Source organism: Callospermophilus lateralis, chromosome 18 (genome assembly GCF_048772815.1).
Source record: "Callospermophilus lateralis isolate mCalLat2 chromosome 18, mCalLat2.hap1, whole genome shotgun sequence".
Taxonomy (NCBI): domain Eukaryota; kingdom Metazoa; phylum Chordata; class Mammalia; order Rodentia; family Sciuridae; genus Callospermophilus; species Callospermophilus lateralis.
In genome coordinates, this window is record NC_135322.1 from 54,436,311 (window position 1) to 54,452,312 (window position 16,002).

General features: G+C 44.0%; 1 protein-coding gene across 1 annotated transcript in view; it reads left to right on the forward strand.

Moving 5' to 3' along the window:
* The window catches only part of Hydin (HYDIN axonemal central pair apparatus protein), a 316,785-nt gene that overhangs the window by 243,637 nt on the left and 57,146 nt on the right, over positions 1–16,002 (forward strand). Inside the window, exons 48-56 of the mRNA XM_076838342.2 lie at positions 418–600; positions 1,423–1,542; positions 4,247–4,406; positions 4,512–4,684; positions 7,996–8,194; positions 11,907–12,006; positions 13,333–13,432; positions 15,050–15,218; positions 15,701–15,939. Of these exons, the coding sequence (XP_076694457.2) occupies positions 418–600; positions 1,423–1,542; positions 4,247–4,406; positions 4,512–4,684; positions 7,996–8,194; positions 11,907–12,006; positions 13,333–13,432; positions 15,050–15,218; positions 15,701–15,939 (1,443 nt within the window). The remainder of the gene's footprint in view (positions 1–417; positions 601–1,422; positions 1,543–4,246; positions 4,407–4,511; positions 4,685–7,995; positions 8,195–11,906; positions 12,007–13,332; positions 13,433–15,049; positions 15,219–15,700; positions 15,940–16,002) is intronic.

Genomic DNA, 16,002 nt, shown 5'->3' on the forward strand with positions numbered 1-16,002 from the left:
GGGAGGGGGACGCAGAAGCCCCACACTGAGCTATCACATCACCAGAGGGGAACAGGGCTGTGCTGCTTGTGGGACCCTGTGACCCGCAGTGCTAACCCCAGCAGGGCAGGGCCTCTCCCAGGCAGCTCTCCTACCCTCTCTTGCCAGAAGGAAACATTCTCACTTTAAAAGCCTGTGTGTTGCCAAGGCCCGGCACCACATCTATTAATCTGAGCAGCTCCGGAGGCTGGGGCAGGAGGATCAATAGTTCAAAGCCAGCCTCAGCAATTGAGCGAGGCCCTAGCAACTCAGTAAGACCTTGTCTCTAAATAAAACACAAAATAGGGCTGGGGATGTGACTCAGTAGTTGAGGGCCCCTGAGTTCAGTTCCCAGTACCCAAAGTGGGGGGAAAAAAAAAGTCTGTGTGGTCGTTTCAGGCTGAATCACTTCCGGTGGATCGTGCCAGCCAATGGAGAGGTGACACTCCGAGTACACTTCTCTTCTAATAGTCTGGGGAACTTTGATCAAACCTTTAACTTTGAGATACTCGGAACTCGCCGCCAGTACCAGCTTTATTGCCGAGGTGTCTGCACTTACCCGTACATTTGCCAAGACCCAAAGTAAGTGTATTTTATTTCAAAAGAAAAGGCTATCGTTTTCCTCCATGGTACTTTAAACAAGGCTGCTGTTAATAATAACATAGAACTGGTACAGCATTCCTGATCCTTTTGTTGTACAAGGCCTCAGTGTCTCAGACATTGACCAAGTGTCTCAGACATTGACCAAGAGCCTCAGAGATGGCACGGTGCCACAAGTGAGTTCCAGACTCAGTTAGATCAAGTGTAAAAGGGGAGGGCAAGATAATTTGCTTATTTAACTGTTATGCAAATTTAAACCGATTTCATATTTGCTCTAGGATTTTTTCATCTTATAATGCAAATATGCACATAAATCTCCACGGGTGGGCTTTTTTCTGAGCTGAACACCCCTGTGCAGTTTATGCACCACATAGAAATTCCTGGCTGATCAAGCTAGCGGGGCTAATTCCCTGGAGGAGGGGGGAGGGGCCCTTTTAAACATGTCTATCCAGAGGAGCCTTTTGCAATTCTCACCAAAGGGCACCATTGAACCAAGAACTAGTTTTCCATAGAGATTCTTGGAAATTTTTCTAGCTGGGCTCACTGGAACAGAATGCCCAGTTTAGCTCTATTATCAGCCCTTGTTGTGGCAGATACCCCTGGAATCTTTTCTCTGAAGTGCAAACCTTACTGTCCTCCCTTGGGGTGGGAAAGCCTTGACAAAGTTCCTCCAATTACTAGTCACTGTCTTCAGACACTTGGCCCCTTTGCAGAACAGGGAGTGCTAGGTTCTACACACATCAAGTGGTGTTGTTGAACTTCCATTCAAGCAGCTCACCTCACCTCTTCCTCCCCTGGGTTCAGAGTGGTATTCCCTCAGCGGAAGAAGGACATGAAGCCAAATGAGGTCATCTTTAAGCAGTATATTACAAGCTTGGAGAAGTTTTCCTTTGGACCACTCCTTTGTGGAAAATCAAGAGATAAGTAAGTGTGCCCTTATTTCAAAACAGTTTTCAAATGCCTGGGTTGGGCTTATGAATAGTACAAGATTTTTTTTTTTTTTTATGTAAACATAGCTTTAGCAGATTCGGTGTCAGTCAGAACCAAATCACAGATCAGGATAACAAGGTTATGCTTAAACACCCAGATGAATTGAACACCATTTCACCAAATGAGAAACCCTGGGAGAGGGCCAGGTTTTGAAGAGTAGGATCAAGAGGTCGCTTTGGGATCTGTTAAGTTTGAGATGCTTGAAAGATATCTCTAGAAGCCATCTAAAGTGGAGAATAGGATATATGATTTGGATTCTCAAAGGAGAGCTCTGTCTTCAAGATAGCAAAAGCCATAGGCACAGATGAGATGGCTAAGAGGAGAGCATATTAGAAGAGAAGGACCAAAGATGGAGCCCCAGAGAACCTCACCGTGCACAGGAGGAACCACAAAGGAGATGAGAAAGAGGGCCAGAGCTATTGAGAGAGACCAGGAAAGGGTGGTGTCATGGATCCAGGGGAAGAAAGAAGGATCATTTTTGTTGAATGCATTGAGAGGACAGAAGGATGAAGGCATAGACATTCACAGGGTTTACAACATGGAGAGCACCAGGGCCTTTAGTAAGAGTCCTTTTGGGGGACTCCTGAGAGTGAATCCCAAGTTTAATAGGATGAGGAATCAATGAACAGTGAAAGAATGAAGACATGGTGTGAAGAAGACTCTTTGGAAAAGCTTGTCTAGGAGGGGAGATGGGATAGAGTCAAGCTGGAGAGAGAGAGAGGAGGCCGGGGAAGTCTGGTGGCTGTCTGCCGAGGGTAGGAGTCTCAGGAGAAAGTCAGGTCCCCGATGGCATAGCTCCCTGAGACAGCACGGCAGAATGGGGATGCTGGCCTTTGCCAGGAGGAAGCACCATCATCTCACAGTAGGAGCATGGCTTTGGGAGACAGTATGATCACAGCTTTGGTTAGAATGGTGAGGAGCTTCCTGTGCAACTATGTCTATTTACAATGTGTGAGGTCACCCTCCCAGGAGTGAAGAAAGTGGAGGAAGTTTAAAAATGTTGAGGAGGGGCTGGGGACGTGGCTCGAGAAGGGGCTGGGGATGTGGCTCAAGCAGTAGCGCGCTCGCCTGGCATGCGTACGGCCCGGGTTTGATCCTTAGCACCACATACAAACAAAGATGTTGTATCTGCCGAAAACTAAGAAAAAATAAATGTTAAAAAATGTTGAGGAAATGGAGAAGATATGAAAAGCACTTTTGTGGAAAAAGAAAAAGAGCATATTAGAGAAATAGATTAAAATTATCAGGCAAATTGGAGGCCTAGAAATCATAAATTTGTAATGCTACTAGTTTTTTCAGTTTATACAGATGTCTTATGGTATAGGAAGGAGATGAGATGGGAAATGGAACTTAACTCTCCATTCAGTCTCTTATTTGCTGTGATAAATAGAGAGCACTGGGGTTTTGTGCTTTCTTGGTAGAGCTGATGGGCCACTTTTGTCCTCCCTTATTACCTCTGGTTCATTTCCTGAGATGCTGGACTAGGAAGTGAAGGCAAAGAGGGTTTGCTGATGATGGCAAGGACATTCAAGGCCCAGTGGCAGGGCTTGGGAAGGGAGACTGAAGGCTGATGGGCAGGACACACAGAGAAATCCAGGAGTGGGAATCAGGGAAATTCTGACTATTCAGAGAGGCATGTGTTTGGGGCAGCATTGACATTGGCCAGGATGTTGTGCCAGACAACAATAATCTAGGAAGAATGTGATTACAGTGGTCTAAAACAAAGCCCATTCAAATTGTTCAATAATACCACAATGTCCTTCTCTGCAAAATGAGAATATAATAGTGCCCACCTCACAGATTTGGGGAGTCTGAACTGGGTAATGCATATGAAACCTGTTAGCACAGTGCTGGGTAGCAGTGATGATCAGTCAGATGTAGGCCACAGGCCCTTTTGCAGTTATTCACATACAAAGCTCTCTGTCTCTCTGACATTGATTCGGTTTCTGTCATTCTCTCCAGCTGTCCTCCATGATAGCCTGCCCAAAGATTTTTATAGCTGTTTTTGTTTTCCTGGTCTATGCTCTGGTCTGATGATGTGCATCTTTATTCCTTGAACCTTCTCTTATGGTTCCTTTTCTGCTACTTACCATTAGCATAGCATCTTCCAGTGGCCATGGCATTCAACTCTTTGGATCTCTCCTTAAGCACTAAGAAACAGAAAGAGCCTAGTAACAGTGAACAAGATCAGATGAATCCATGCCAAGAGGTGAATGAGGTCACCTCCAAGACAGAAGTGAAATAGCAAGTGACTCAAAAGATAATCTCTCCTGGGGATATAAGCACATGGAAGGGCAGATCTGCATATTTCTCAGAATTCTTTGCAATAATAACAACTCTTCATTGGGCATTTTGATATCTCCAGCTCTCCTAGAAGCTTCAGGTATATGATCTCACTAAATATTCAGTAATCTTAAGAGGCATTATCATCCCTCTCAGAGATCAGAATTCCAAGGTTTAGGGGGCACCCAGTGACAGTGTAGTGTTCTTGAAGCAAGTGTGCACAATAGGTCCTGTGTTCTTAGCCACCATCCCACTACCTTGTCCTTTTGAATGGTGTTGCACTGCAGAGGTTCCTTTGCCACCTGAATTCTCATTCCATCCTCACAAACTCATCCCCATTCCTGTTTGTCTCCAGGTACAAGTCATCCTTGTTCCCAGGCAACATGGAGACACTGACCATCCTGAACAGTTCCCCAATGGTGGTGGAGGCATTCTTCTGTTTTCAGAATGATATCAAAGCAAGTACCTACTTTCTGGAGCCTGTCAACATGACTCTGAAACCCAATGAGAAACAGGTAGAATTGCCTGGGAAAAAAGTCCAACACGGCCAGGGTTTCTTGGGAAATTTGAGGCCTTGGCATCCTCTATATAAATGTCCTTTCTTTTGATTCTTCCATCAGATGCTAACCGTGTGGGCTTACCCTACTTCAGTTGGCGTCATTGAAGACAGCATTGTCTGCTGCATCAAGGAGAACCCAGAGCCAGCTATCTTCAAATTAACCTGCCAGGGGATCCGTCCAGAACTCGAGCTAGAGCCCAAACAAATACATTTTGACCGGCTCTTGCTCCACAGGTCAGAGTTCTAAATGACGCCCAAGACTGGAATGGAATTTTTAAAACATTTAGTTCTAGAGTGGCCAACTCATCCTAATTTGCTCTGGACTTTCCCAGCTTCAGCACTGAAAGTCCTGTATCCTGGGAAACTCCTCAGTCCTGTGTAAACCAGAATGGCTAGAAGCCCTAGAAAAATAATCCTAGGGACCTCTCTTATGACTCCCCAGGTCTTTCCTTCCACATCAGGCATGTGCTTTCTGGCCCAAATTAACAACTCAGACTCTAAGTGAGGTTTTTTAATAACTTCTCTCAGCAGGGATAACTGATTATAAAACATGTAATTGTGCTAGGTGGTCACCTAGCTTATGTGATATTGTCCAGGGAGTCCATTTCCATAAATACAGATTCCAAATTTATCTACGTAAGCAATCCTAAAGCAGGAACATCTGCTAACATTCCAAATCTAAGGATTATTTTCCTAGGATATGTTATTGGCCTATTTACCATGGGATCCAGCTAACACCACTTTTACAAGGAGATTAGAGCTGGTCGCCTATCTTCTTTCTTATCCCAGGATCATCTTCCCAAGAAAAAAATGGGTCAGAAACCAGATTCATCCACCCAAGCTGTATACCTTAAAGTCAATTAAAATATTATATTAAACCAAAGAAATGAAACAAAAAATACAGGCAAAAAGAAAGAAATGAAAGCTAAAGGGACAAAAGAAAATGCCAGAACATTTTTGAGACATTGAGAAATGTTGCCACTGATAAACAGGGATAGCGAGTTCAAAGCCAGCCTCAGCAATGCCGAGGCACTAAGCAACTCAGTGAGACCCTGTGTCTAAATAAAATACAAAATAGGGCTGGGGAAGTGGCTCAGTGGTCAAGTGCCCCTGAGTTTAATCCCTGGTACCAAAAAAAAAAAAAAGAAAAGAAAAAGCAGGAGATACATTTAACAATGGTAAAAGGAAAAATTCATAAGGCAGACACAATTATCAAGAATGTATGTGTATGGGGCTGGGGTTGTAGAGCACTTGCCTAGCACATGTGAAGCTAGGCACTGGATTTGATCCTCAGCACCACATGAAAATAAATAAATAAAATAGAGGTATTATGTCCATCTACAACTAAAACAAATATATTAAATAGAAGTATGTGTACTTAAGAACAGAGCTTCAAAATACTTGAAGCAAAACCCAGTAGAACTAAGGGAACAATTAGATAAATCCATAATCATGATTGGAAACATAAATACCCTTTTATGAAAGACAGAGGAAAAACTAGTCAAAAGATCAGCACAGAAAAAAATATCTAAATAACACTATTAATTACCTTGACCTAATTAAAATTTAGGTAACACTACACCCATCAACTACAATATTTGTTTCAAGCATACCCACACCATATGCAATAGAGTACTGAGCCATAAAACATATCTCATTAAATTTCAACTGATCAAAGTCTTATATGTTTTCTGACCACAATATATTTAAATTATAATCAGGAGGAGCTACAAATACAGAAAGGGAGATTAAAATGTATCTTGTGATATTAATTTGGAATTGAAGTTCTCACTATGAAGTCATGATTTTTAATACACAGGTAGATGTGCGCGCGCGCGCACACACACACACACACACACTTTCTACCTCTGTCAGTGGGAGGGCCTGGAAGCAATGATAACCAGTAGCAAGGGGCACACCAACATCCAGATCTGGTTTCTACTATCATTCTCTCCCCCAAATAGGGACTCCAAGGGAAAAGATGTCTTCAAAGCTAGGGCAGGGAAAGTATAAGAAGCACCAGATGAGTAGAGACTTTTTTGCACCAGAAAGTAAAGAAGCACTTAACAAATAATGGAGGTACAGCAGAAGGGCAGAGGAGCTAACTCAAAGGGACTCCAACCAGCTAACTATGAGACAATTTGATGGTGATGGAAAATAGCATATCAAATAATAATCATGAAGCTACTGCTATAAATAAGTAGATGAGTACATAAATACAGAGAATGGGATGTTCTTCTTGACAACAGAACACCAACTAATAAACGTGGGAAGATTGCTCAAATTAGATAAGGATCAATGAATACTAAAACTAGTGGGTGGACCTTTGACAAGGAATAGGATATTTGCATAGTCTCAAAGTGTCTCCCCACAAACTACCTATTACTTATAAAGGAAAAAATAATAAATTGACAATGGAGAAATCTGGTGGGCATTATCTTAACCAAGTCATCAAAACTAACATCACTAATATTGGGACAAATTGACATTGTGGGACTCCTGGTAAGATGCCCTGAAGACACACATTAGCAACTTTACAGTACTGCCAAAAATGAGTACCTTAGATCCAAACATGAAGAAGCATCAGACAAACTCAAATTAAGAAACAGCCTACAAGATCCAGTTGAGGTGGCACATGCCTGTAACCCTAGAGACTCAGGAGGCTGAGACAGGGAAAATGCAAGTTTGAGGCCAGCCTCAGCAACTTAGTGAGACCCTGTCTCAAAATGAAAGATGAAAAGGGCTTAGGGATGTAGCTCAGTGGTGAATCACCCCAGGGTTCAATCCCTGGTACCAGAGAGAGAGAGAGAGAGAGAGAGAGAGAGAGAGAGAGAGAGAATATGAATATCAATCTACAAGTTAACTGGCTCTTTGCTCTTCAAAATGTCCATGTCAAAAAACACAAAGAAAGGCAAAAGAAATTTTCTAAATTAAAGGAATCTAAGGAGATGTGACAAGTAAATGCAATACCTGATCCTGGATTGAATCCTTGACTGAGAAAAATATAAACAGCTTTAAAAAATTATTAGAATTAAACTTGAGTATTAGGATTAAAATTATTAGGATAAAATTTGAATCTAGACTGTGGATTAAGTAACCATGTTATATCAGTGTCAGATCGTCTTGGTTTAATAAGTGTTCTTGTCCTTAGGAAACATATACCAAAATGTACAAAGGTAAAGGAGCACATTTATCTCCAATTTAATTTCAAAGGGTTCTGACAAAAATAATATGGATATGCAAGTGAGAATGTGAATGCAAAGAGCATAAATGAAAACTGATGGATCTGGGTGAAGGGGAGAGAGCAGTTCATACAGCGTTCTCTGAGAGTTTTGACTTGGGATAATTTGGGCTGACTTATATGTGAGGAAAAAATTTTAAACCATGCAGATTAGCCCAGCCCCATAAGCTAAGAGACCTAAATAAAACAAGCAGGAAATAGGGGTTAAGGAAATTTTTAAACACCCACACACACACACAAAAAAGAGAGAAACTTTGATTTTTAAAAATTCGTTTAAAATTGACATTCCTTTTGGTCTCTGCAGAAAAGAATCCAAGATAGTTCTCCTCCACAATGTCACGCCCCTGTCTGTGGCCTGGCGGGTTACCAGCCTGGAGCACCTGGGCGAAGACTTCTCCATGTCCATGATGCAGGGCACCATCCCGCCCAAGGGGAAGTACAGCCTGAACATACACTTCCAGCCCTCCAAACCCATCAACCTCAAGAAGGCCATTCGGTTGGAGGTGAGGTGTCACACCGCCGTGTGCTCATGTACCAAAATATGCACACACTGGGTGCACAAAAGACGGGTCTTCCTATTGCATGCTCCCATTTCATCCTTGACTTGTATCCCCAGCCCACAATATCTTGCTCTGCACACAACTACAAGCTCCAAAAATGCAGTATTGCTCAGAGCTGATTTCTTACTACCAAGAGCAGAGTACTCAATCAATGTGGAATGAATGAGTGAATGGAGTTACTATTCCTAGGTAAGCATTAGACACCTGATTCCAAACCTCAAGCCGAGTCATTTGTCAGATTCCTATTTTAGTAAACACCTGGGAATCATCCTTAATCCCCATTTCTCTTGACAGGCCCCCCTCTAACCCAGACTTTGCCCCTCAGTGTATCTTCTCCCCACTCACTTCTCTGTCTACACTGCTGCTACCACCCTCATCCAGGCCACTTATGGGATCTGTCACCTAGACTACAGCAGAGGCTTCCTAACTTATCTCCCTCTTAGAATTCTAAAGTGTCCAGAGGTATCTTTACAGTGTCCTTTAAATCCGGTTACCCACCCCTGCCTTCTTAAAGCACCTCGCTGCCTTCCCACTGTAGTAAAATAAAGCCCCGTGTCCCTCCCTGACTTGGGCCATACCTTGCTCCACCCTTGCCCTTGCTCATTGGCTCTCATCTTGCTGTCTGAGTTTTTTCCTGCCTCAGACCCTGCCTTCCTGCCCCCTTGCTGGGACTCTGTCCCTGTTCTCTGCGGGAAGCGGACACCTGCTCTGTATTGAACGTGCTGCTTCAGCTGGGCTTCCCTAATCATCCCCCTGAGGGAATCCCCAGCACGTATGGTCACTCACCGTCTTCTGTCCTTCAGAGAACCACCCCTTTCTGACATTATTCCATTTCTTTCTCTGTTTTCCTATATGTACTCCATCAGGGCAGAATCTCCCCTGCCTTATCCGCCATCTACATTGATTTTCAAAGGCTCCTGTAACATTTTGCTGCAAACTGGGTGGCTTGAAAGAACAGACCTTACTTTGTCACAGTTCTGGAGACTGAAGGGTCTAGGGAAGAATCCTTCCGCACCCCTCTGGCCTCTGGCGTCTGCTGGTGCTTCTCAGCTGTGACTAAGTGGCTCTAATCTTGCTCCTCCCTTCACAGGGCCTTCTCCGGTCTGTCTGCTTCTACTCCCTCTTATAAGGATACAGTCGACCCTCTGTATTCGTGGGTTCTGCATCCATGGATTCAACCAACCATGTGTGGAAAAATTGGGAGACAAATTTGCATATGTACTGAACACAGACCGACCTTTTTTCTTGTCATTATTCCCTCAGCACTGTAGTATAACAACTATTTATACTGCATTTATACCATATTAGGTATTATCAGTAATTTACAGATGATTTAAAGTATATGGGAGAATTTTTAGGTGTTATGCAAATACTACAGCCTTTTATATAAGGGACATGAACATTCATAGATTTTGTCATCCAGCAGAGTTGGAGAGTGGTCCTGATATGAATCTTTTATGGATACCAAGGGGCAATGTTACTGAATTTAAGGCCCAGATAATTCAGCTGTGAACCTCATCTTGAGTTCTTTGACTTAATTGCATGTGCAAAGACCTCCCCTTTATTTTTCCAAATAAGGTCATGTTCACAAGTCCCAGGATTAAGTAGACGTGTCTTTGAGGAAGTCCTCCTTCTGCCTGCCTTGCCATCATATCATCAGTCTCACACAGGCCTGGGAGAATGAGTGAATGAGGGTCATTGACTTTTAATGCTAAGTTTATTCTGCAGCTTTCAAGGGGTCACTTCTCTATGAATACTTCCAGGGATAGAAAACCTCCTACCATTCCAACTGCCTGATCTCCCTTTAAATAGATGTGCTAATTCTTCTTAAGTCGAGCTCCAGTTTCTTTCTATAACTTACATTAATTCTCTTTTTACCTTTTGGGGGCCAATCAGTGGATCTACTCTTACTCTCCTAACCCCTTCCTGTGATAGTTTTTCAGATCACTGAGAACAGGCATTGATTTCATTCAATCCACAGAAATATGTAAGGCCCAGCAGTGGTTTTCAACATTTTTAGCAGGTCTCTGGCAGGCCACATGGCCAGTTTAGGAACCTAGAGTCCCCTGGCTGTGCCAGCTTTATCCTGTAATTGCTGGGTCATGGGGAGTCCAGGGATTCCCATGATCATCGGGTACAGGAAGCAGCAGTAAAAAGTCCTTGGACTGTTGTGACCATCCCTGTGTATCCCAGCCAGGCAGCAGCTGAATCCCAGCCCAGGGAAAGGCAGAGTGGGTCTCCTTGGCACCCCGCAAGGTGGACTATGGCTTCTCTTCCTCAGATTACACTTCTCCAACTTCTAGAGGAGAAAATGCCTTACTTTCTCATCCCTTTGGAAAATATTCCAGCAGACTGGCTGTATTTCATTTGTATATCTCTTAAATTGTCCTTCCTATTGTTCTCAATTGAAAAATTTAATCTTACCTCCCCCGTGGAGGAGCAAAGCAAACAGAATGCTCAGGGCACTGGATATCTACAGTCGGCAAGTCTGAGGGCACCCTGTTCGCTGTCCTCCTCACAGCTCCTTCAGAGAGGAAGCAGTGAAAGGAAGAAAGCAAAACTCAGGGCAATCCAATTTGCTCTGTGGTATGTTGACAAATGTGTGTTGAAAGAAGATGGAAATTCTGAATTAAAACCTGAGTTTGGTGACAGCCACCGACTTCTCCTTAGCACCAAAAGCACACATGATCTAAAGCTGGCCACTTAGTTTTCCAATTGGAGGCTTCCGCAGGGAGCAGGTGGTCTCCACGCAGATGGGGGAGTTCTGTGCCCATCACCCAGCAGACCCTTGTTCACCTCCTGGTTAGTCTCTGGGGTCAGCGGCAGGTGGAGCCGACTGCCTGCCACAGCTCAGAGGCTCCTCAGGACAGTGGGAGAGGGATCCCCAACAGGTAAGGCAATAGTAGGGTCAGTGAGGAACTGGAGCCTGTGGATCTATTGGTGACCATGTTCACATCAATAAAACACTTGAAGTTTCCAATAGAGAAACATCAAGCACTCTTATTTGCTACAAAAATCTAGCAGCACTTTTCCATATTTTGAAAGCAGAATAGTTCTTTTTTTTTTTTTTTTTTTTTGGTACCAGGAATTGAATGAATCCAGGGGCATTTAACCATTGAGCTACATCCCTAGTCCATTTTTTATATTTTATTTTGAGACAGGGCCTTGCTAAGTTGCTGAGGCTGAGGCTAGATTTGAACTTGTGATCCTCCTGCCTCACCCTCCAAACTGCTGGGATTACATGCATGCACCACTGTACCCAGCATAATTCAGATTTCTAAGTGACAGGAAGACAGAATATGAAGGTTTTCCATAGCAAATGTTGGGAGATGCTCTTCTGGTTTATTTGATTTAAAAGTTCCAGAAAACACCTTCCTGCAATGTCTACTCAGCCGAAACATCAGTATGTAGCAATGATAATCCAGTTAGTTAAACCTCACGAAAGGGTTTAAATCCCATCCCAACATAGCCCAGGGGGTGTTTTGAAGAGCAATCTACCAAATGCCTCAGGATAATGAAAAATCTCTAGCTAGATACATCTCAAAAACATTCCCGTCCATCTCCCCTTCAGGATTCTCACTTGCATGGTTCATATTTCAGACTCCCAGCACCTTGTGGGTCTTGCTTTTACTGAAGAATGTCTCTTATCTGACAGGTTTTAGATGAAGAAAATCTTGTTGGTGTTGTTCAGATTGAAAACATCCTGGTTTTTGCAGAAGCGTATGACATTGCCTTGGACATCACCTTCCCCAAAGGTCTGTTGAGTCCTTCGAGAAAAAGGTGTCTGGAAGTTGTCTTTTTCTATGTGGCATAGTCCCGCATAGAGGAAAGCTGATGTGTTGTCAGTACCATGGTGGTCGTTGGTGCAGGAGAGGGGGACCGTTTTGGCAATTGGAAATGTGTGTCCTGAGGAATGTTAGTAATATTAGTACAAATTCTAATTTCTCCAACTTATGATTAGCAAGGGGTAATCATAAAGGTGAAATTTGCAGACCTCTTTTCTGAGCATTAGTTTTTTATCACTGCCGCAACAGATTGACACAAACTCCTGGTTTCAGGCAACACAAATTTATTATCTTACAGTTCTGAAGTCAGAAGTTCAAAATGGGTCTCAGCAAGTTGTCATCAAGGTCCGCAGGGCTGTGCTCCTGGAAGCTCTAGAGAGAATCCACTTCCTCAGCTTTTGCAGGTTCCAGAGGCTGCCCACATTCCTCAGCTCCTGTCCCCTTCAAACCCAGCAATGTCCTTCTCAGGCTGCCACCTCTCTTGTTCCCCCACTTCTGCAATCCTCTTCTACTTTTAAGGTCCTTTGTGATTACATTGAGCCATCATATTAATCTCCATGTTCCAAAGACAGTGGCCTTAATTCTATCTGCTACCTTATCCCCTTTACCATGGAACGTAGCATGTTCCCAGATTCTAGGGATCAAGATGCATATCTTAAGGGAAAGGAGTATTGTTCTGCCCGCCATGCTGTACTAATGCCCGAGTTATGTCTCTCCTGAGCATGCCATTCTCTGTCGTCCCTCCTTTCCCTGATAGGTCTCTTATCAAGATTCAGAGAATATGATGGAATACCGGAACTACATCTTACCCTAGATGTCATTAGTCCTGTGTGCCAAGATCTTTACTGCAGCATTATTTATCATCATGAAAAGTTTCAGAGGATCTAAATGCCTGTGAATAATAGAATTATGTTACTGTAGGACTAAGATTGTTAATTACTAAGCAGCCATGACAGAGAAGTTTTCATGCTCCCTCTAAGATCACACCTGAGGAGTTTTACTAATTTGGGAAAATGCTTATGATGCAATGCTAAGTAAAACAACACAAATGTATATCACAACTCTGTAAATTGCACAAAATTTTTAAAATACTGTAAGTTTTAACTAATAGTAGACAAGAAAAGACAGTGAATTGGGGTGGAAAACAGAAGGAGGGGCCCAGATGAACTGAGGGCAAAAACAGTAGCTGTTGCTTATTTACCAAGACTCGTCACTATAGTTTTCCATGTGAACTTCAGCAGGAAGTTCCTCTGCCCTGGCTCCCATGCCCGCTCACCCGGGTCCCTGCCTCTACAGGTGCTGAAGGAGGCCTCGACTTTGGGACTGTGAGGGTCATGGAGGAAACGAAGCAGCCCCTTCAACTGAAAAACCGTGGGAAATATGAGATCATGTTCAGGTAACCTGAGCCATATTAGGTGTGTGGCCATCCATGTGCCCGCATGGCAAGAAGGGTGTTGTCTAGGAGATTTTTTTTAAGTGAATCAAGGAAATTAGAAGAACCTTCTCTGCTTTTTGCCTCCATTGTTTTCAAATGAATGGAATTCCAACAACTGAGAGCAGAGATTTTTACATTGTTCTTAACTCTGCCATTTAACAGAGACCTTCAGGGCTTCTGAGTACACCTGGATCCACAGAGGTCTGGGATGGGGGGAGGAAGAGAATGGGAGAGGGAGTTCTGGGCAGGAGGAGTCCTGAGGGTGGAGACTAGAGCCTGGCTTCATCCCCTGAGATTGACAAAGGGGTGTTCTTCAGAGAAGAAAGGGTGGCTTGGGGTGGAAGAAAGGAAAGAGGTTGCTCAGGCAGGTCACGCCAACCTCCTTGGCAGTGCCAGACTGCAGCCCAGGCAATGGCTATGGAAAGTTATCCTTCTCCCAGAGGAATTCCCATCTGACAAAGGGACTTCATCTTGCAGAGATGGGAGCAATTCATCATGTTGGTGATCCTTACAATTATTTCTTTTCAACTAAAATAACACTAAAAGTAGAGAGGTCCAACCCCAATGCACCGTCCATCAGAAGCAATGAAACTGCAAATTGAATTCAATGAGTATAAATCAAAGCCAAACAAACCTAGAGGAAAGCCTTCGTCACTTTGGAATTAGTGAAGGATGACTCTTGCCTGGTTATGAGTTCCAGATTAGATCATGTTTGGGACTTTATCTCTGCTTTTTTTTTAATATTTATTCTCAAGTTTTAGGTGGACACAATATCCCCATTTTACATTCATGTGGTGCTGAGGATTGAGCCCAGTGCCTCGTGCATGCCAGGCGAGAGCTCTGCCACTGAGCCCCAACCCCAGCCCCTAGCTCTGCTTTTTTTCTATTGCATGTAATAGAGTCACCCTTTGATTGGAAAGATGAGCAGGGTTTGTTGAATATGCAAGGAATAGAAAGCAGAGGCACAATGCATGTAGCAGTTGAGCCAACTGGTCTCCTGAAGCATGGAGTGACAGTCAGACCCCCACAGCAACTCTAGGTGTCCCACTTCCACCTAAGTTCCTGTGTCTGTCCAGACTCTGCACCACTGTCCTGAGTCAGCTCCTCTCTCTGGTTCTTACCTTATCCCATTGGGCCATGGACTTCACTATTCCTCTGTTGCATGACTTCTGCCCCTGTCTTCTCCCCTTAGGACTCCTGGTTTCCCTCTGTGTGTGCTGCATCCAGTCTCAGAGAGAAAGGAACAGAGACAAAGACAGAGAAAGAGAGGGCGACAGGAAGGAGAAGAGAAGAGTTAATTTAGCTGATATTTTTTGGTAGCAAGTGTACCTATTGAACATAGATGCCCTGCAAGGGCACCTCTTGACCATGGGAGAGAGGATAGCACTCTGCCTTATGCATCAATCCCTGGTCCAGTTGATCCTGTAATCTACTGCACAAAGCACAGTTGACATTCCTGACATAGCAGTTAAACAGGGCCAGAGACATGGTAGGGTCCTTAACAGTCTAGATTCTCCTCTCTAGTATCTTCAGTTCCCTGGGTCATGACTTAAGCTAACTCTTTGTTCTGTCTTCCAGCTTTTCCGTGGACTCCGTGGGGATTTCAGCCATCAATATGAGTTCCTTGATCACAGTCCTACCCAAAAAGGGCTCACTGAGTGCAACAGAAAAGCCCACAAACGTCCAGGTGTTCTTTAGGGCCAGAAAGGAAGTGAAGGTCGAGCACCAGCCCATTCTGCGCTGTCAGGTGAGAGGGCTTAAAGCGACGGGCTGCTCAGTGGCAAGATTGTAGGTGTCTCGCTGCAAACATGGGTCCATGGATGGTGTAATCCATGCCCCAGAGGCAAAGGGAGAGTGGTCTGGGTGGCAACCAGGTGGGATGCAACGAAGTTTGGTTCCAAACAGCAGGCAGGGGGCAGGGGGCAGGGGGCAGCCAGGAGATGTACAAAGTCATCATAAATAGAACGAGAGAAAATGGGTCCCCAGGTCTTAGGGGAGCATCAGAGTCAAGGAAGCTGCATTCTGTCCTCAAGCACAAGAGTGAGGAATTGAACATAGGAGGCACAGTTGCTCCCTGTCCATCTCTGGCTGACACACGGCAGGCTCTATGCTAGCTTCTGCTGATATTACAGTCAACACTGTAATACAGAGTGAAATGCCAAGACAAAGGAGGGGGTTCTGTAGCTATGCAACTGGCTGATATCTTCCCAACCCTCCTTCCCTTTGCAGATTATTGAGCCCAATCTTGCAGAAGGAAGTGAGATCATTGCCAGTATCCCAATTAAATGTTCTGTGAATGCAGTGCATTCCAAATTCAACATCAGCCCCTCCTCCATCATCAACTTTGGGGCTTTGATCTGTGGCACTCGCAGGAGCACCACCTTCACCATAGAAAACCAAGGCATTATCGACTTCAAGTTTGCCCTCTACAGGCTGACAGGGGAGAGCCACATGCACCAAAAGAAAGTGTAAGACAAGTGTCCACTAAACTGCAGCCATTCTGGTAGAGAGTGCTTTACATTTTACAAAGT